Source organism: Ceratotherium simum, chromosome 26, assembly GCF_057802395.1.
Source record: "Ceratotherium simum simum isolate JZ-2026a chromosome 26, ASM5780239v1, whole genome shotgun sequence".
NCBI classification, from domain to species: domain Eukaryota; kingdom Metazoa; phylum Chordata; class Mammalia; order Perissodactyla; family Rhinocerotidae; genus Ceratotherium; species Ceratotherium simum.
In genome coordinates this window covers 3,700,158-3,722,312 of record NC_141925.1, presented here as the reverse complement: position 1 = coordinate 3,722,312, position 22,155 = coordinate 3,700,158, and the positions used below count along the sequence as shown (strand labels likewise).

General features: G+C 44.2%; 1 protein-coding gene across 5 annotated transcripts in view; it reads left to right on the top strand.

The window, feature by feature from the left end:
- Positions 1-2: 2 nt before the first annotated feature.
- The window catches only part of CREBBP (CREB binding lysine acetyltransferase), a 133,152-nt gene continuing 110,999 nt past the window's right edge, over positions 3-22,155 (top strand). For all 5 annotated transcript variants that reach the window (XM_087449548.1, XM_087449547.1, XM_087449549.1 and 2 more), the window contains exon 1: positions 3-898. In XM_087449548.1, coding sequence (XP_087305674.1) covers positions 814-898 — 85 coding nt within the window. In that variant the 5' untranslated portion in view covers positions 3-813. The remainder of the gene's footprint in view (positions 899-22,155) is intronic.

The window sequence follows — 22,155 nt, the reverse complement described above, 5'->3', positions numbered from 1 at the left end:
GAATCAACAGCCGCCATCTTGTCGCGGACCCGACCGGGGCTTCGAGCGCGATCTACTCGGCCCCGCCGGTCCCGGGCCCCACAACCGCCCGCGCACCCCGCTCCGCCCGGCCGGCCCGCTCCGCCCGGCCCTCGGCGCCCGCTCCGGCGGCCCCGCTCGCCTCTCGGCTCGGCCTCCCGGAGCCGCGGCGGCGGCGGCGGCGGCGGCGGCGGCAGCGGCGGCGGCGGAACGGGGGGTGGGGGGGCCGCGGCGGCGGCGCCCCCGCTTCGCGCATTGTTTTTCCTCGCGGCGGCGGCGGCGGCGGGCCGCGGGCGGGGGGCGGAGCCCGGAGCCCCCCCGTCGTCGGGCCGCGAGCGAATTAAATAAGTGGGGCGCGGGGGAGCGAGGCGGCGGCGCGGCGGCGGCACCATGTTCCCGGGACCTGCCTGAGCCGCCCGGCCGGGCGCCGTCGCTGCCAGCCGGGCCGGGGGCGGCCGGGCCGCCAGGGCGCCCCCGCCGCGGAGTGTCGCGCTCGGGAGGCGGGCAGGGGATGAGGGGGCCGCGGCCGGCGGCGGCGGCGGCGGCGGCGGCGGCCGGGGGCGGGCGGTGAGCGCTGCGGGGCGCTGTTGCTGTGGCTGAGATTTGGCCGCCGCCTCCCCCACCCGGCCCTGCGCCCTCCCTCTCCCTCGGCGCTCGCTGGCTCGCGGCTCGCGGCTCCAGGCTCGCGCTCGCTGCTCTCCCCTCGCAGCCGGCCGGGGCCGGCGCCGACCCCCGCCCCGGAGCCTCGCCGGCCCCGCCGCCCGCGCTCGGGGCTGTTTTCGCGAGCAGGTGAAAATGGCCGAGAACTTGCTGGACGGACCGCCCAACCCCAAACGAGCCAAACTCAGCTCGCCCGGCTTCTCGGCGAATGACAGCACAGGTGAGGAGGAGGCCGGGCGGGGGGCAGGGGCCCCGGGGGTCGCTGTCGGCCCCCCGGGAGGGGAGTGCCTGCGGAGACCCGAACTCGGCGGCGGGCGTGCGGAACCCCCGAAGCGGAGGCCGGCGCAGCCCCTTCCCGGGACCCCCGCCTGAGAGGGGGAAGTTTGCGGGGAGACTGTCGTGGGGCCCGAGTGGGGCGGCACATGCCCGGTGCACTCGGATTTCTTGGAGAGCCTCGCGGGGAGACCGAGTGGTACTTGCAGGGAGAAAAGTAAAGTGGAGCGTGGCGATTCCATCCGCCTCCTGCCGCCGTGTGTCGACACACGCGTGGCCGGGCGTCTGGAGGGATGACAGCGGAGGGTACGTTTGATGGTTAGAGACAGAAAGTGCAGCCGAAAGGGGACCCGAAGGGTTTTCTGAATTGGTAACACATCCACTACGCGGCGGCCAGAAGACACTCAGAGCAGCAGCCCGCCTGTGAGTTACGACTTAGAAGTTTCTTGGAATGTTCTCCTTAGGAAAATGCTTAGTAGCTAATTGAAAGGCTCTTGTTGTTTGGTCACCTAAGTCATGCCATTTTTCACCACCCCAAACTTTGTTAGCAAGATGTCATAAGAGTGGCTGTAGTGTGTGTAATTTCACGTGTATAACTTGAAAAGAAAGTTAAATAGATTCGTTTGGGTTGCAATCGCCGTTTGAGCTCCTGTTGCTTTTACAGTGTAGGTGTACAAAAAATTATGTTAAGGAATGTAGTGATTACGAGTTTTCAAAAAAAAATTTAGCAGGATAGTGAATGTCATCCTTTTTTTCATTAAACAGTTTCCCTGAAAACTTTCTTAGGTAATCATATCAGTTGCCTAAGAGAAATATTTTAGTTTTCTATTCATTTAGTAATTCTGGCTTCTTCTGGGCTGGTTCATGGTAGCATTATGAACAAGTTGTATTTCCTCTTTTAGAGCTCTCCTTTGCAGTAAAAACTTGTGCGCTGCTGCGAGCAATTCGGTCTCCAGCGCAGCTTGCATTTCTTCAGTACAGTCTTGTAGTAGCAGCATCTGAAAATTTAATGAATGGGCCCAAATTGAATTATATTCCTGCAGCAGTGCCTTCAGATTTGTAGTAGACACAGCTGTTCAGCTCGTGCAAATATTTGTGTGACTGACCACTAGCGTACTCCTATGAGTAGTCTAAAAATGTTTCTACTGTTGAAACAAAACTTGAATTTTTTGACTTCAGTTTTAATACAGTTCCTTGAATATTAATGTAGAAGTGAGAGAAACTTTTTTTTTTACAAATCGATCATAAAGAGATTCTTGTCTAGTTAAAATAAAGTTTGTTAAACAGGGGGGAGGAGTAAATAAAGCTCATGATATATGAAAGTCACTAATACTCTTTTTTTGAAAACTAATGGAGTTGAGTTTGTTAATTTGGTAAAATCAACTTATCTGAAGTGAGAAATGTGGAAACAGCCATGATGTAAATGTCCTCTTACTGCAGAACAGATCTCCATTGCTTCGTTAATCTTGCCATGTTTGAGTGCAAAGTCTTTAATCAAATGAAACATAGATCATACCAGGCAAGTTCAGCTTTGAAACCTGTCCTCTGAACTGGTCACTTTTGAATGGCTTTGCAGTTTGCTCTTGTTGAGTGAGGTTACTGTAGCTTTTGAAAGAGGGACAAATTAGTAACACAGACTTAACGCAAAGGCTTGTCCCGCTGTATATCCAACTGTTTCCAAGATGGAGCCCAAAGGATGGCCTTTGGGTAGTTCTGTTATTGGATGGTCAGATATTTACTTAATGTGCTGCTAATCGCAACCAAGTTTATCAGAAAGGATTTTCCACCCTTGACCATTTTTTTCCCTTCCTTTATGATTTTAACCCTCGTAAGGCATGGGGGCTCTTTTACTTTTCCAAATGTGGAACAGAAAAGTCAGTTTTTAATAGTTCTGATTTAAATAATCCAAAGAATAAAATTCACGATCATATTTATGTCCCGTACTTGATTACATGTTCATCAACAACATGAGAGGGTTATTGTGAAAGGGTCTGTTAGTGTCGGCAGGGGCAAAGAAAGGATCATGGTCGAGCACATTAAATAAGGTACAGCCTTGTCTCACGTAACTACTAGTCTAAGACAGAGATCTTAAGCGTGTATATTAAGCAAATAAAGAACTAAAGGATTAAATTTCATCTAGTCAAAGGAGTGAAGGCATTTGGTTGTATGGGAAGGTAAGGAAAGACCTGGGAATAACGTTCTTAAGAGACTCAGCTTTGTTTTACTGAGGGGATGTGTTTGAGGCTTCGAGGAGAAAATTGGGCCAGGTGGCACAAGGTGTGTTCCCTGCTCATGTGATAAAATTTGAGGGAGGGGAGCTCCGTGCATGGGAAGAGCTGAGGGGTGAGGAGGAGGAGGCCTTGCTGGCCTGATAAACAAGAGTGACTTGGACTGCCACTATGCGGTGCACATCTGTGGGGACTGGCCTGTGGAGCCATGGGTGTCATTTAGATGAGGCTAGGAAGGCTGGTAGTGGGCGGAGAGGAGAACCTGGCGTTGGGGAGCTTACCAGCCAGGGTGCTGCCTACAGGGCACTTGCAGTCTAGCTGGCTGGGGGAGTGTGGATGTGCATAAAATACTCCAGTGAGACAAGGTGGCATCTCCAAGTGATAAATGCCATTGCCACCTATGACAGATGGGAGAGGTCACTGAAGGCTGGGAAGGTCAGGGAAGGCTTGTGAGGAGAGCATGCAGAGGACATGTGGAAGTAGGGAATGCACCCCAAAGGAAGGAAGAGAGAGGAAGAAGGAAAAAGAGTACTTTATACCCCACCCAAACCTCAGCTTTGGAGTGGCACAGAATTTGGTGGGATCAGCTATTGTTGAAGTAGCATTTTCTTGTTTTACATTGAAGGCTTAAGCGCTTTCTCACAAATGTAGTCTTCCTTTACTTGGCACCCTTTATAAGAAGTAGGTCTTTGGTTACCAGTATGTAGTTAGTTGTGTGTTTTGGAATCTTCTTTATGTCCAAATTAAAACGACATATTAGTGTCTTTCAACAGCAGGGATTCATGACTTAACAGTGTGGAAGAAATAAATATCCAGGCAAGCAGTTGACCAAATTTTTTTTGTCAGCTTTATTGAGGCCAAATTTACATACAACAAATAGACTATTTATGAAAAAGTTTTTTAAGACTGCCTTCGGAAAATTGAACATAGGTATATTTCATCCTGTGTTGTATAAGTGTCCCTAAGCAGTTGTGATTACATTTTGTAACGTGAGTCTCGAAGTGCAGTAGAAAACCGCATTTAAAGAAAGCTTAGGGTAAGTACAGTTACCAAATACCTTTTACAACAAAATGGTGATGTTTTCTGTATGTGCAGTGCTTTGCATATCAGAGGGCTTTTCTCCCGTCACTTCAGTTTGGTCCTCACTGCAGTCTGTGAGGTAGGAAGGGAAGGTACTATCCTGCCATTTCCTAGGTGAGAAACCACACTGGACAGAGGCGATCTGCCTGAAGTGATATGAAGGGTCAAAACCAGAACCAAACCTAGATCATTAAAGTAAGTAGTTCTCTATATTCATTTTACAAAGCAACATCTGTCAACGTGGGATTTGCTTGAATCACAGACCCAAGAGACTGCAAAACTTGGCAAGTTCCAATAGCATACTTCCAGCAAGTGAGTGAAATCCCTATGGGGAAAGTTTGTAACCATCTGTGAGGGGAGCAGGCAGGGGCTCCCCGCTTCCCTCTGGTTCTGGTGCAGCAGGGTGTTAGCCAAGGCCTAAACTGTGTGGTCTCACCTTCCTGTTTATTGCAGTGGATAATTGAGAACCGGTCATTTCATCTTTTCACCAAGTTCTGGCTAAATAGGAAATGTAAGTTTTTATGGAGACTTCTAGGGCTCTTCCTGACTTGGCTTTTACTTGTTGGAAAAGTAGGGACTTTTTGAATAACTGCGAGAGGGGCAAGAACACTGTGGCTCCTTTGGAAGTTCCTCAGGAATGGTGGCGGGTAAGTATGAATCCCACCAAGGGTGCTTTCAAAGTAGATCAAAAGATTGAGCATCACTCCTGTTCAACATTTGAATTTGATTCTGTAATTCTCAAACATAATTAAAAATGACTTATAAAGGGACTGAGGCTTAATCCTACAGTTGGAAGTTGATGCTTAGATTCTTAGCCTGTGTTTTTACAACTTCTAACTTATGCCATTGTAGTTGTGTGACAAAGTATGTGATTACTTGGGGCTCTGTAAGTGCCGACTTTGTATTTTTAGTGTATTTGAAGACAAAATAGTTAAAAATGATTTTGCCAAAGTATGCCTTCCCTTGTTAAGATGAAATGTACCTTATTGTGAGTTGTGCAAAATTAGGAAAGCTTGGGGCCAGCTGGGTGGCGCAGGCGGTTAAATGCGTGTGCTCTGCTGCAGCGGCCCGGGGTTCGCTGGTTCGGATCCAGGGCGCGCACCGACGCACCGCTTGGCAAGCCATGCTGTGGCGGCATCCCATATAAAGCGGAGGAAGATGGGCACAGATGTTAGCCCAGGGCCAGTCTTCCTCAGCAAAAAGAGAGGAGGATTGGCAGATGTTAGCACAGGGCTGAACTCACAAAAAAAAAAAATTAGGAAAGCTTGCTTTAAGCCAGTTTAGGGGAGTAACATTAGTCAGGACACCACCTGTTTATCTTATTCAAACCAGCACTTCGAGTATAATCCAAGAAACTAGAGGGCATGGGAAGAGGTGTTTCTCAAAAAAGGTTTTGCACTCAAACGAGGTTGGGAATAGCCAAGGAACTTTACTACAGGCCTTCCTAGAGCCTTAGTGTGCTGGTGGGCTGTGAGTCTTGGAGAGAGGGCTATAGTTTGCACCATTCCCAGACCTTTTTTATGTAATACATGGGTTGGCAAACTTTTTCTGTAAAGGGCCAGAGGACATACTTTCAGCGTCATGGGCCATATTGTCTCTGTCGCAGCTACTCAATGCTGCTGTTTTAGGGTGAAAGTGGCCCTGGACAATGCGCACAGAATGGGCGCGGCTGTGTGCCAGTAAAACTAGTAAAACTTTTGTTACAAAAACCAGCAGCCAGGGGATTTGGCCCTGGTCTGTGGGGTGGGACCCTTACGTAATGTGGGACTAATGCTCTGAGGATCCATTTGGGAACCCCAGGCTGCCGTGGTTGCTTTGGTCTGGGCCATCTCTGAAGGCTTTAAGGAAAAGAGCAGTCAAACAGCAGTAGCACAGGTTTTCTGAGCACCTACTGTGTGCTGGTCTCGCTGCTGACCCAGAAGCATGGGGAACGGGTGATAAGCCCTTGAGCCCAAGTGAGAGAGCAGAGTCTGGGAACACTTCAGAGCTCATAGAAGCCTCTCTTTCTGTCTTTTTTGTTCCTCTGTAACAGCTTTATGTACTTCTTAATTTAAAATCATGTAAGTTGGGGGGAAAAAAAACCCAGTTAACTTAATTAAGGTGATTATTTTATTCTTTTGCTTGTTATTTTGGTTTTCATTGGCCCCAGTGGCCCACAAGCATTTCCTTCTTACATTGTCATCGTATGCCCTCCATGTCCACACCTTCCTGTGAAACTTGAAGTTGTGTGTCTCCATGAGAGCTTGTGAGAGCTTTTCACAGCATGTTCCCATGGCTGGGAGCAGCGCCCAGCACAGACTCAGCCATCCAGAGATGGCTGAGGGAATGGGTGAAAGAATGCAGTATATATCCTTCATAGTTCTCATTGCTTTTCTCCTAAGATTGTGCTTTTGAGCTAATTGCCGCAAATCTTAGAGTCTGTTCTTCCTAATCCCGAGTTCCCTTGAGATACAGCTATGCACCTTTGTCTTCTCACCTGTGGACCAGCCTGGCTGGCCTTAGGAATGCTCGGGCCAGGGTGTGTTTGGGGCCGTCACAGGCTGCTTGGGCAGCCCTTGGTGGTGGCAGCACAAGCTGTGGTGTTGATGGACAGCTTGGGGAGTGAGAGCACCAGCTTTGGAGCCAGGCAGAGTGGATGCAGTTTCCCTTCCCCTCTTGCTAGCATCGTGACCCTGGTCAAGTTACATTGGCTCTCTGAGCGTCAGTTTCCTCATGTGTAAAATAGAGACAATAAGCATTCCCATCTCAGAGGCTGGTTATGAGGGTAGAATGAGATGATGTGTGAAAAGTGCTTGATCTGGAGTAAATGCTCAGTGCATGGCAGCGGGCACTGCCCTTACCAGGGAAAAGTGGCTGTGCCCTATAGTCCAGACTCTCTGGGCAGGCGGATCTGTTGTAGTCTAGCCCACTCAGTGAGTATACAGCTAAGAATTCTATAATCAATACTATTGACTTTTGCCTCCATACTCAATTGTATTTTTTTTTTAACAGAAACATGATGGCCATGAAATTTTAAAATTGAAGACACTTAAGTGTTGTCATGTGTTCTGAAAATTCTTGCTAATTTTGAAGCATATTTTGTGGACTGCTTAAGCAGCAAATGAATATGTGATTCTGTTTCTCTATTGTGTGTATTACGATTCAATCTGAGGTACTCATTAGGCAGTAGCAGGGTACACAGGATTCTGATCGATGCCTTCGAGTAGCTTAGAACTGCGTTGACAAGACTTAGAGGCAAAACTTGAGAAAAGAATGCAAAATGCAATCAAGTGCCAAAATGCACGAGTCAGAAAGGGCAATCGGAAAAGGGCTTCATTTATTCACCTGCTGTTTACTGAATGCCCTTGTGTGCAGAAGCCCAGGGCTGGGTGTCCGAGTGGGGGATTGCACCTGAGAGCCTTGGGGATGGATGAGGGGGCCTTGGCTAAGGGAAGCACACACCAGGATTATCCTGGTGGGCCCTTGGTGCTCCTATACTCCGGTGCCTCCTGGGCCTCTCCTGCTGAGCCAGAGTGAGGAGCCAGGCAACTGGGGAAGCCTGCTGGTTTTCCGGGCCTTCTGTATTGTTGGTAAGAATACTCGGCCGCTCAAGCGGTTTTGTCTGCATTGGTGTGATCATGGCCCGGGGCTCTCATATGAGTCCTCTGGTTGTCCCAGACAGTCTCTGATAAGCTCTCCAACCCCTGGCCATGCCCAGTGATTTCAACGCATGTGCCTGCTGTTCCCTCAGCTCACTCTGAGCCCTTTTGCGATCCGTGTATCCCTCCTCAGAATACTGTCCCATGCCTGAGGGGCTCCTCGGGTCTGGCGTGGTTGTCCACAGCTCCTGCAAGGGGAAGGGATGCCACACTCGCCCAATTCAGTCCTAAGCTTAGCTTTCAGGAAAATTCTCACATTGCAGCAGATCATTGATTCAGAAATGTAAGGCCTTGTGCCAGTGCCTGTTGGGTGGCTTCTGCACATTCGACTTTACATGGGGGCTGTGATGCACTGACAGGAGTGTTGGCGTAGAGCCATGTGCAGGGTCCTGCGGGAGCAGAGCGGAGGTTGCCAGCTCGAGCTTTGACTTGAAGAGACGGGAATCACTCAGGTTTAGAGGAGAGCTCTTTAGACACAGGAAAGGCATAGAAGTAAACAAAAGTGGCTCTTTTTTCCCCCCAGATTCTTAGATAATATAGAGAATGGCTGTTGCCGTGTTTGAAAAACTGCCTTTAGGGTGTTTTCTGGTTCTCAATTTGGGAAGCAAGGCTATTTTTGAGCTCTATGTCTAAAAGTCGAATTCCTTTCTTTTAAAACCTTACCCATAGAAAGATGTGGATATCATCCAGTGTGACATTTTCCCCCGTGTTTCATTTCCATTAATCAAGAGAATGTTTAGTTGAACCATCACTACGAATAGTAAAATCTGATGGTGAAAAAAATTTCACTTGATTAAATCTGACTTTCCTATTTCTAGGTGTCCCGTCTGCTCCTGTTTGAAAACATCTTGATTTGCCAGTCTTTCTAATATACCTGTGCCTTACTGTATACTGTAGGTGTTTCTTAATAGTTGCAGCTGTTTAATGGGGTTGTACAATTCTGTAAAGCAAATTCCTTTTATAATTCAAAAGCTTCCTTTTGCACTGCCCCCCCGGAATGTTTTGGATTTTTCTTATCAAAACTGTACCACCTATACATGTTTGAACTTTGTAGTTAGAATAACCAATGAAATAGCAAGAAAAATAAGCTACTGTTTTTTACGATAGCCTGTAGAGCTTGTGCAATATTTAAATAAAGCAGATTTTGTTATTTGACTACAAACTGAATGATGACACTTGGGAACTATAGAAATCTATCAAGTAATTAGAGTTTGCTTTGACAATTATGGCTATAAGAGCTTGACCCAATTCCTTTGGATTAAAATATTTTGAGTATTTATCACCTGATTAAAAGTAGAACCTTCTAACCATGACTCAGAGTTGAAGGAAATGTCAGAGCCTTTTATACCGGGAGGCGGGCAGAGTAGTAGTAAGGAAGGGGCCCTGGCCTCCACTCAGACAGGACGCTGAGTCTTGGCGCCTAGCTCATCAGCTCTGTGACTTGGGCCAGTGACTTTACTTTTGAGCTGGGTCTTATCTCTTAAGGTTTTTTTTCCCCCCTAGAATTTTCCATTTCTTCTCACTTGATTAGCTTTGTATACTGGGCTACTGTGGTTCCTGGCATGTAGCAGGTTGCGGCAGCTATTATTGTTTAATTGTGTGGGGAAATGTTAGATGTCACTTACCTCTCGGGCTAGTGAGGATTGGGATGATGTAGGTTAGGGATCTGACCCAGAACCAGATCCATGGAAGTTTCTTGCTGAATAAATGGGAAGACGCCGCCCCTGCCTCTTTCCTTCCAGCAGCAGAGCTAGGATAGTCTCGGTACCAGCTTGCAAAAGAGTGAGTTAGAAGCTCATTCTATTATAAAACAGGTAATAGTTTGACACACTTTACTCAGTCTGTGAAGGTAACTGTTCTTTATTGGAAAATTGAACTCTGAGTGGAACGTTTTTCTAGTATTGTTTCAGAACAAGGACATGATTTAGTTTGGGACTTAGAGAAAAAGGAAAAGTGAGTATGGAGAAATTATAAAAATAGTCTTTCTTTTTTAGAAAAAAGAGTTAGGGGAGAAAATGGCCTTGGGATCACTATCCAGTTTAGTCAGGGTGATTAATTGAAAGAATTGTCAATAAAATTTAATTTCCTCTTGGGTTCAGCTACCACTGATCTTGAAAGGAATGGATTCAGCCCCTCACTGTATTTGGGGGATTTTCTCTTCCTACAGATTCTATAATAGGAAGTTATTTTAATGAAGTTTACTGTTTTTCTATTCTCCTAGATATTTTATGTGTGGTGATTTATGGTTCTGCTAGTGAAAATTGTCCCGTGTCAAAGAATTTTTTCCCCCAATTTGTGGGTATCTTTACATTACATCTTATTTACATTTTATTTAGTAAATAACTTTTATTGAAACTAACAAAAAGGCATAAAGTATTGATAGATCTTCTGTGTCGTTTTGGTTGTGCCTCTACTACTATTGGGATTGGTTTTTGTTTGAAGAGCACAACCTGCTGAGAATTGGACTTCTCTTAAAAAAATCTCTGAGGGAATCATTCCAATTATCGAGAGATAATTGATTGTTTTAGCTCACACCGGTGACTTTCTCAGTCTTTGAAAGTTTAAGGAAAAGCTGATCCTTCCCACCAGTATGAGTGGATTTGGACATTTCCTTTGTTTGAAATGCCAGTGTTCTCATGATAATCTCTAAGTCAGCCCTGTCCAGTAGAACTTCCTGTGGTGATGAACGTGTTCTGTGTCTGCACTGTGCAGTGCTGGAACCACTAGCCGCTGTGGCTGTGGAGCACTCGCACTGTTACTAATGTGACTCAGGAAATAAATTTTAAATTTTATTTAATTTTAATTAATGTAAATGTTAATAGCCACGTGACTGTTGGCTACTACTGTATTGTCCAGCACAGCCCTAAGTACACTTACTTATCCCATTGTCGAGAGTTTTAAGATATTTATGACCTAAAGGCCAAAGTTCCTTTAAAGGGACCATCTTTTAAAGATGGAAGACACTTTCAAAAATAGTCATTGCTGGGCTGGCCCCGTGGCTTAGCGGTTAAGTGCTCGCGCTCCGCTGCTGGCGGCCTGGGTTTGGATCCCGGGCGCGCACCGACGCACCGTTTCTCTGGCCATGCTGAGGCCGCGTCCCACATACAGCAACTAGAAGGATGTGCAGCTATGACATACAACTATCTACTGGGACTTTGGGGGGAAATAAATAAATAAATAAATAAAATTATTAAAAAAAAATTCAAAAATAGTCATTGCTTTAGATTCAGGATTATTCACTCATTTAGAAAAATTTGTTACACCGTGGGGTCGGCCCTGGAGATCTAGTCGGGACACAACAGGTCTAGTGTCTGCCTTCATGGGAGACAGCCGTAGTCAGGTGTGACTGAGGAAGTTGAAGGGGATGTCCTGTGCATGATTGGGGCACAGGACAGAGTCTGTTCTGAAGGGTGTTGAAAGGCCTTGGGGAAGTGACGTTAGCACTTCCACCTGAGGATGAATAGGAGATGGGGGGCCGGGGTAGTGTTCCAGGCGTGGAGACAGCATAAATAGCAGGTGTGAAGATCTAGAGGTATAGACTTCTGAGCCTGTAATAGATTTTGTAAAAACCAGTTTTGTTTTTGGTTTATGTTTAATGCACTACCTTTTAGAGGTCGTGTGGTCTTGCTTCTGAGAGGTGGAGACTGCTGGTGTGGGCCTCCTCTGGGGAGTCAGGTGGGCCTGGGCTCCAGTCTCAGCTCTGCCACTTCGTTCTTCTTTTATTCAACAAATATTTAAATGCTCATATAGTTCAAATTAATTATATGTACTTATTACGTGTGAGACACTGCTAGGTTATGGTGATAACAGTGGTGGCTCCATCCTCTTGCAACTCAGAGTGTAGTGGTGTGGGCAGGAATCCAGCAGTCCCACCAATGCCAGTCTATTGGCAGACGGAGATGAGTGTTGTGACCGGCAGGACCCAGATGCTTCTGGCTGGGTGGTCAGGGAAACTTCATAGAGGAAGGACCTGGAGCTCAATGCAGGATGAACTATGTTGGGGGTGGGGGGTCCAGCTGGGCATCTGAAGGCAAGGTAAGATCGTGGAGAGCCTCCAGTGTCAGACTGAGGAGTCCAGATCATCCTTTTAGGGCTTAAGAAACAATGCAAAATTTTAGAAAACCACTGCTGTCAGAGTAATTAGAGGAAGCGGCTGTGATTTGTTCTCCAGCCATCTAGATCACCTTTTTCGAAGGTGTATTTTTCCATCCCAGTTCATATATGCAGGGGAGTTGACAACTGCCTTCTTTGTCCCCAATCTGATTTGTGGGAGGAAAAAGGCCCCATGAAAAGCAGCTTAAAAATCAGAACTAGTGTTCTTATTTAAGATGTTAGGAAATTTTTGTACGAACAGAAGGATTTTCTTTAAAAAGTTTTTTTTTTCCATTATTTTGAATGGGTAACATATTCATAGGGTTCAAAATTCCAAAAAGCACAACAGAATGTTTAATGGAAAGCCTCCCTCTCCTGTCTGTTTCCGGAGTCACCCAGTTCCCCTCCCCACAGACAGCCAGTGTCAGCCCTTCCTTGTGTGTCATTCTAGAGATGTGCTGTGCGCATATACACGTATGCTTTCTCTTCTTACTCTTTCTCCCCGAGGTGGTGTGTTCTACGTGTTGTTCCATTATAAGTTCATTTCAGACTGATAAATATCTCAGAGCTGTTGGAAATATTAGTATTTGAAGAACAGGCGTCGTTCTAAAAATCTTTTTTTTAATGGTAAAATGTTTCAGTGCCATACTTAACACAAATGATTTTAGTGTTTTCACTGTACTATATAAATAGGAAGAATTGAAGTCTTAAATTAATTTCATGTCATCTTGAAGAATATTAGAGGTTTTGTTACTGTGTCATGTTGTACTTTGTGCAACCAGTTCACACCAAAGTTCTGTTTATAGTTTCCCAGTTTCTGGAAAAGATTCTTAAAACCTATGGTTTTTATTACCTACCTTATTAGTATCTGTAGCTTAATGACATACTTCTTCACCAAGAAGATAAAGTAAAAATCTGTGTCTTGCTTGGTAGGACTTCTAAGAATATTCACATTAACTCCAGACCTTTTCATTAATCTAGTTAATTAATCTAGAGGTTGCAAAACACTAAGGTGACCAGAAGTCCTTCAGAAGGGGAGTAGCTGAGTCCTCTGCCATTGCAGATTAGGGGGAGGGAGAGTGAATGGGTACTTAGAGGTAAGATAGTTTGAGAATCATTAAATAAAAAGTCAAGGTGGAGAACAAAAATGATAATTAGATGCTTTTTAGGGGTAAAAAGATATATATTAATGTGTGCATCGGAGATTTCCAGAAGGAAATCTCTAGAAATTGTTGTTCTTGTGAGTGGGGGACTAGGGATGGTTTGGGGGACTCTTTACTTTTCACTTTATTTTCTTCTGAATGCTTTAAAAAACATAAACATATTATTTTTATAACAAAAATCTAGTTAAAAAGTCAATCAAATCCAAAGCCAAACATCTTTAGTATTTGTGGTTAGAAGAATCTGTTAAATGGTGAGAAGTGGAATTTTGGTTAATCCCTGTTGCAAAACCTTTAGACTTCTAGCGAGAATGATTTGAACAAAGCGTAAATTAACTAAGAGGTGCCATCCAAAGATATGAAAATGTGATTGTGTGTTAGTGTGATGTCCAGTCATCACTTCCTTTGTCACAAGCTCTATTTTAATAGAATCCTTTTATTAGAGGTTTCTTCATTGATGTGCGTACAAGACTTGACAGCCAACTAATGTTTCTTTGAGTATTTTGAAATAATGTCAGCTTTCCTGAGGTGTGCAACACTTATCTTACTACTACTTTGGGTACAAAATGTTATATGTAGATTGTCGCATTCCTTTAGGAAAAAAAAATAGTACTTTTGAAAAAGTCCTTCTTTAAAGTGCCTTTTCTTTTCCTGCCTTTTAAGCTCACTTGAGCACTAAAAATATTTTAAACTAATATTGAACCCATTTCAGATTTCATCCTCAAACTGTAAACACTCCAACTGGAACCAGGAGTGCTTGGAAGCATTCCAGGTGTTGTCACCTGGGCCAAAGCTAATCTCCTGGGCCTGGACATCCCATGGGGCTGCTTTTAAAAAATCAATTTCTTTAATTACTTAAAAGGGTAGTTCACTCTTTTGGGTGGTTCAGAAATCAGAGAAGGACACAAAGCTGCAGAGTGAGAGCCTCCCTCTACCGCGTCCCCCAGGTAACTGCTATGAGTAGATTGTGTTCTCCACGGTTTCTCTCTTGAAGCAGACACTGTCTGTTCTTAGCTCCTTTGCCATCTTCCTGCCTTTTTCTTCTTACTCGAGGTAGTGTACTAGACACGTTGTTGCATACCTGTGCATAGCGCATGGAGAGCTTCCTCATTGTCTCTTTCTGTAGTTGCTAGTATTCCATATATGAGATGTGCCATAATTGATTTAATCTGCTCCCCACTGATAGACGTTGAGGTTATTTCCAATCTTGTCCTCTCACAAACAGTGCTTTAATGAATAGCCCTGCACAGTTATGTGTATATCTATAGAACAGATTTCTAAAATGGAATTAATGGTTAAAAGGAATATGCATTTGTAATTTTGATCATATCATCAAATTGTCCTCTAAGAGTTTGTATGTTGGTGGATTCTTAAAGCATTAAAAGTGGCACACTTATATCCAGCATAGACAGCACTAGATATTTTGTGTGTTTTAGTTATTAATATAGTCTAGTTGATGAATACTCAGGTTATTCTTCAGCTTGTGATTCTCCATCATTTTGTGCCTCTCAGTCGCTTGTAATTTATACATAATTTTATGGTATGCTTTTTTTCCTGTAAGACTTTATTTTTTAGGGCAGTTTCAGGTTCACAGCAAAATTAAAAGGAAGGTACAGAGATTTCCCATATACCTGCCCTACCCCTGCACATACACAACCTCCCCCATTATCAACATTCCCCGCTAGAGTAGTATATCTGTTACAACTGATGAACCTACACGGACACATCATAATCACTCCGAGTCCATAGTTTACCTTAGGGTCCACTCTTGGTGTTGTACGTTCTTTATGTTTGGACAAATGTATACTGACATGTGTCCATCATTATAATATCATACAGAGTATTTTCACTGCCCTAAAAATCCTCTGGGCTCCATCTGTTCATCCCCCACCCCCCACCCCCCCCAACTCCTGGCAGTCTTTTTACTGTCTCCATAGTTTTGCCTTTTCCAGAATGTCATACAGTTGGAATCATATAGTACATAATTTTTTCAGATTGGCTTCTTTCACTTAGTAATATGTATTTAAGGTTCCTCCATGTCTTTTCATGGCCTAATTACTCGTTTCTTTTAGCACTGAATATTATTCCATTGTCTGGATGTTAGTGTACTTTTTGTACTTAATGCATTCATTTCCTGTTCTGGACTCTCCTATAGCCCATACACTTCTATATGCTGTATACTGACCCCTCTAAGTCCAGAGTATGGTCTTTCCCCCTTTCTCCTGACTCAACGTTGCTGCCTGCCAGCCACAGCTCTCAGCATTTGGGCCAGAGGACCTGGTCTCTCAGTGTCCTGCTTGCTGGAATTTACACTGTGGCCAGGTAGTCTGAGGTGGCCTAGCACCTGGGGTTAGGGGTTGCTTCTGCAGAGGTTGGATCCCAGCTCAGCCCTCAAATTCCTTCTCCTCCAGGACTTTTAATTGAGTTGCAGGGTGCATAGATAGCTGATTACAGCACCTTACCCGGGTCCTGGTGCCCCTCTCAGCCGTGGTGGTGGAGAACAGTGAACCCTTTTCTGTTCCCTCTGCTCCAAACCATCTGATTACCGTTTAGGGGCTGCTGGTGATTTATGGTTGGTCTGCTGGTGGCTTGCTGCTGTGATAGCACCTTCTGTTCCACCTTTGTCCCATGAAGGCTTTTCTGTACCCTTCAGGGCTGAGGGAGGCAGCACACAAACCACATTTAGGAAACTTAAAATTGTCCTGTCTGGGAATGGCCCTTCCCCGGAACTCCTAAATGCATCAAATGAAGATAGGCGGCTGGCTGCCGTTCTAGGACTCTGATGGTTTAGGGTCCAGTGTGACAAAGCACCTTGAATCAGGACTGTCCTGGGTTCTTTAAGTGGAAGGTAAATATTAGCAAACATTCAATGAAGTAAGATTTCTGGATTCCTGATGCAGAGTAACCATGAAGTGCATTTGGTAATGAAAAAATGCTCAAGTTTTAATAGTAAATTATCACATAAAGTAGATTTTACCTTTCCTAGGTAGACTTTTTCTTGAAAGATTATTTAAAGTGCATTTTTATAAATCAGATATTTCCCCTCTGGTTTACATGATAGTTTCTAAGACTATAGTTCTATTTCAATTAGTTTCGTCTGATATAGTAGCTGAATTTCTTTCCCCTCACTTCAGACAGTATAGTTCATGGAGTTTAAACATTTAAATGTACTTATTACGTAGGTTTCCATCTAAAAGAGCCTCCCTGGATGAATCCTTTTGTAACATGAATATTTGTCCCATAAATGAGCTATAAATTTGGATTTAATAAATTGAGTTGTCTTACAACCCTCAACACAACACTTATACTGGAGGGTAGAATTTGGGTTTTGTTATTTTTCTGTCGTATGCTCTGCTTTGTATGATGAACGATTATTTAAATGGGCATTAACAGTGATCTTCCCCAGGAAGTCCATTCCTTGTTTAGAGCATTCTAGTGGGGTCCTTCCCACTGAATCAAATTTACATACCTACAGAGAGAATCCTGCCATCTTGGAGTTCTTTTTCTTGAAACTCACCACAGCTCAGAGTTTGCCTCTTATGTGAAGCCTTTCCTGTTTCTGTTCACTCTCTTACTCCACTTGGCTGTAAAATCCGATATATATGTGTTATCAATTTCAGTTTGTGGCTTGATGTCCATGGCCTGTCTTCCTCAATTAGATTATAATCCTGGGTGGGGGTGGGGGTGGGGGTGAAGCAGACATTTATTCCAGTTTCCAGCCCAATCAGCCCTGTGCAGAGCAGAAGCCTGAGAGTGGGGACTTGCTCCCCACTGTAGGAAGGCCAGGAGGAGCGGATTGCCCAGCCAAGCCCTCTGGCTCACCAGCAGATAGTGGTTCCAAAGAAGGGCAGGACTTTTTGCTCAGTGTAAGATCACTGTTTGGAATAAACTAAAACCTCATTATTCTGTACTAATTAGGGGGTGGTATGTCTGCATAAAAGAAGCCTGAATCACAGATTTTAGAAGGAATTTGCTTTAATTATTTCCTAATAGTCATTGTAAAAAAAAATAAAGGTTAGATGTCTTTTGGGAACTTGTTTAAATGCCTAGATAAAAATTACTTGTGATGGCGTAAATGCTAATAAAACAGCGTGCTTTTTTTCTTTCCCTTTTCAAAAAATTTTTTATTTTAATTCTCTGTTGTTTGAGAGTTGTTCCATTATTTATTTGCACAATCCCCCAAAATTTTCAAAGCAAAATAAGCTTTAATTCTGCTAGAATTGTCATAGATTATTAGGGCTTTACCATAGAGAAATGACGGTAGTTGAGCGTGAACCCTGTACCAGGCATGGGGTGCCAGGTCCTTGACGTGCATGTGTCACTCAGTCCTCGTAGCAACCTTGCAAGATGGGGTTTTGACAGTGGTAATAACGCCTAATATTTATTGAGCCCTTCCTGCATGCCAGGCTAAGTGCTATATACACCTTGTATGGTTAAATTCTTTCATCAGTGATCCTAGAGGCGGGTGCCATTTTCATTTCCATTTTAGAGCTGAGGAAGCACACATAGGGAGGTAGTGATAGTAAGGGACAGAGCTGGACCTGAATCAAGGCCTGGCTGGGTACTTTTCTCATTACACCAGACTGTGCTTCCTGTGTTGTCAGTGTCTAATTGGTAATATATCAATAAATGCACTGAGCCAGCCATGATGGCCTAGTGGTTGAAGTTCGGTGCTCTCACCACTTCAACACCTCGGGTTCGTTTCCCAGTTGCAGAACCACACCACCCATCTGTCAGTTGCCATGCTGTGGTGGTGGCTCACATAGAAGAACTAGAAGGACTTACAACTAGGATATACAACCATGCACTGGGGCTTTGGGGAGGGAAAAAATAAAATAAATAAATAAATACACCAAGGAGGGCTAAAATGGTCTCCAAGTCATCTAAGAATAATAACCCTGTGAAAGTGTGCCATTCTGTGGGTTCCTCATCTTTAGATGGGAGCTTTTTCAGGACGTATTGCCCTTGTTGGATCAATTTTTTGTATCCAGTTTGACTTAGGAATTAAAAATTCTTCTTGTAAATTTTTCCAGGGTGGATGAAAGATTTAAGAGAAGCATTTTAGTCGTCAGAGTTATAATACAAGTAATGCTAAAAAAAATCTAAAGAAATTATGAGAAAAATTTAAAGAAAGCAGCCTTTTTTACAGGGAACAAGGGCTGTGGAGAGAAATAAGGAGTGGGTAGGGAAGAGAAGATGTCTGTGGGAGGAAAGTATCATGCTTGGAGGTAGAAAACATGAACACAAAGCATCATCTAAACTCGTATGTAATTTATTTCTCATGCTGTCATTTCTCACTCTATGTTATGCTGTGTAATCTTCACATCAACCATAGCATAGAGGATCATTGAGACTGAGGTGTAGGCAGAGAGTGAAGTAGACCTGACTGGGCCCCTAGAAGATAGAGAGGCAGCGGACCAGGTTTAAAGAGAAGGATGAGTGGGACAATGTAACATTTCAAGAGAGTCCATTATTGAATTTTGTTCTCTTTGTTTCTATTTTAAGAAAGTAGTAATAAACGTTGAGATTACTACTTTATATCTTTGGCTGGACAAGTAACTTGTTAACATTGATATTGTGTGTCCTCTGTAACTCAGCATGCAGATGTTTGCTGAGGGCTTGTGTGTGCTGAGCATTTGATGCTAGGCTCTGGCTAGCTGGATCCCTGCGCTCAGGGTGTCTCAGCCTCATGAGTTGTAACAGGAACTGTTACATACAATGTATGATTGAAAGGTTCATTCATTATGTCTCTTGGGTATAGAAGAGTTCATATTGCTGGCCAATAGAAGGTGTGATAAACTGGTTTGTACATGTTTAACAGAAAAATCAGCTCTGCCTGTACAGAGAATTTGGGGTTCCAAATGCTGTTCAAAGGAAAAAATTAGGTATTATGACAGAAAGAGGACACTTTAGAAAACCTGAGGAAAGCTGTGTTTTGTGGATGATTTGTTTAGCTGATGCATTTAAAACTTTTTTCAAACAAAACTTTTTTTTTTTTTTTTTTTGGTGAGGAAGATTAGCCCTGAGCTAACATCCGTTGCCAGTCCTCCTCTTTTTGCTGAGGAAGATTGGCCCTGAGCTAACATCTGTGCCAGTCTTCCTCTACTTTACATGTAGGATGCCTGCCACAGTATGGCTTGATACGGTGCATGGGCCCATGCCCAGGATCTGAAACTGTCAACCCCAGGCCACCAAAGCGGAGAGCGCAAACTTAACCACTACACCACCAGGCTGGCCCATCAAACAAAACTATTTTTAAATGTTATTGGCTAGACAGATCGATTCAGCCACTTACTTGGTATTTGATTCTGTAAAATGAAAAGCTTTTTTCAGAGTACCTGATACTTCATTGCTTGTTTAAGGTGAAATACTGATTTCTGATAATGATGAGTAAGAATGGATCTTAGAAGGTGTGTGGGATGCCACTTGTCTTTTAGTGTGTAGAAGTGATTGTCCCTGGAACGAAGTTTCTGTGTGTGCAGTTAGAAGTGAAACTTCCCTTGTTACTGTGCTTGGTGAAGACCTTCTGTCCCCCGAGGCAGGCTGAGTTTGGTTGTGACTTTCTCCTTCCTAAGCCACTGTGTGGGTGCCCCAGCCTTGTATGAGTGTGATTGAGACTGGGAAGCTTGTAGCCTCTCTTCTCTCAGATTGGCTGAATGAAAGGGGTGAACTCTGGGTTGGTGACCAGCAAGCCCCAAAGGCGAGGAAATTTCTGTCCCTGGCCGTGGAAGAGTGACAGGCTGTGTTTGCTATTTGCTGTGTGATGGGGAAGTTTCCTGCTAAGGTGAAGCCCTGGAAAGCACAGTGCCCATGAATCTCATTTGCTCTCTCTCGGGTCCCCTGGTGACTTGGTGGAGAGAAGGGGACTTACCTGGGGTTGGAAGTGGGAGTGCTCAGTCTTGAATCTTAGGAACTTCGGTGATTCAGGTTGCTATTGCTCAACGCATGTGTGGGGACACTTTGGTGTGTAGAAAGCATAGCTGTATTATACTGCAATATCCTGGCTTTCCTTCTTCACTCTCCTTTGTGAATTTTTTGAACTAGGGAAAAGTGGTGATAGTAATGATGAGAAGAAGGGTAATGGTGTGGGTATGGATGTGCCTTCCACAAACCCTGCACTACCTGTCTTGTCTTTTAAAAAAGCCACACGTTGTATATTTGGTTGTGTACATGTTCATATGTGTTTGGATGGGTAGGTGAGGATGTAAGTAGAGTTGGTCAACCCTTTCTGCACCCAAACAGCTGTGAGATGTGTTTGGACTGAAACAGGATAAGAAAAAGTGGTCAAAATGTGGCAGATCAATAAATAAACCAAAACCAAAAAATGAGCACAAGACATAATGCTCTGCTCCAACTGTAAAAGTCGTGGATGCATTTGGACTAGAACTAGAATAAACCGTAAAAGAAAACTGGTAAATTTGAGAATGGGAGGAGGGTGGGTGAGTTTTTTAAAGGTAAGAAATTTTAGAGTGAAGTTTGTGTGCAAGATGGAATAAAATAACCAATATCAATGGCACAGAGTGCTCCTGTCCAGCTTTCACCGTGGAACCCTGGGATGATGTTGTCCCTGTTTCACAGACGAGGGGATTGAGATACAGAGATGAAGCAGTTTGCCCAAGCCAGGATTTGAACTCAGGTTTTCCACGTTCTCGTGTTCTTTTTTAATTTCCATTTCTAATTCCTACACAGAACCAGGGCCCCTGAGGCTGACCCTGCTGTATTTTACTGTTCTTTTGGGTTTGCCTGGCCTGGCTGCCTTCTCCTAGAAAAAGTGCAGAGGGACGCTCAGAAGAGCCAGTTGGGAGCTTCGCAGGTGGTTCCAAACTTTAAATGTAGGCTCTTTGGAGCTCAGTTTCCCTCTGGTTTACAGTGCTTGGAACCAGCTCTTCATCCTCACCCTTTCCCCACAAATAGGAAGGAAACCTGATCTCTGTCAAAATGGCTCCCACTTTTTGGTTTAAAGGAAGTTTCATTTTCGTGTTCATAGATGAAGGAGTACTGCATTAAAAAGAATACACATTGATTTTTGTAAAGAGTACTGAGTAAAAATGTGTGTGCATGTGGACAAAACCTGGAAGGCAACAAACAAAATGTTAGTTATGTTGGAGGGTTGTTTCGTTTTTACTTTATTTTGTGTGATCTTTGTCTCTGGAGACCTTAGTGAATCTCCAGATTCAGGACAACACAATAGCATAAAAGCTATGGAATGGAACCCACAAAACCACATTGAGACGCAGGAGCTGGGTAATGGCCAGCAGCAAGCCCTGGTCACTGGTTCTCTCTCAGACTGTCTGCTGTATCCAGGAGTCAACTCCTGTTGTCTCTTCGTAATTATGTGTCCCATAACCATGAGGAAGCAACCAGAAATTGAGGGACATTCTACAAAACAACTGGCCTGTTCTCTTCAAAAATGCCAGAGCAGGGCCAGCCCGGTGGCATAGTGGTTAAGTTTGTGTGCTCCACTTCAGTAGCCCGGGGATAGCAGTGTTAGGATCCCGGGCATGGACCTGCACACCGCTTGTCAAGCCATGCTGTGGCGGCATCCCATATACAAAGTAGAGGAAGATGGGCACAGATGTTAGCTCAGGGCCAATCTTCCTCACCAAAAAAAAAAAGTCAGCATTATGAAAGACAGAGTCTGAGGAACCTTTCTAGATGGAAGGAGAAGACAAAGACGTGGCAACTAAGTGCGCTCAGGTCCTGAATTGGGTCTTAGACCAGGAGAATAAATGTGATAAAGGGCATTATTGGGACAACTGGCCAAATTAGAGTAAGGGCAATCAATATATATTATATTATATTATGTGTATACAATATATCTTTATACATTGTGTAAGTATTGTATCAATGTTAAATTTCCTGAATTTGATAAAGGTACTTTGCTTACAGAAAAGAGTGTTCTTAGGAGACGCGTAGTGAAGTACTTGGGAGGAAAGGCTCATGTTTGCAGCTCACTCGCACGGGTTCTGCAGAAACTGTGTGTGTACGTGTGTGCACTTGCAAGTA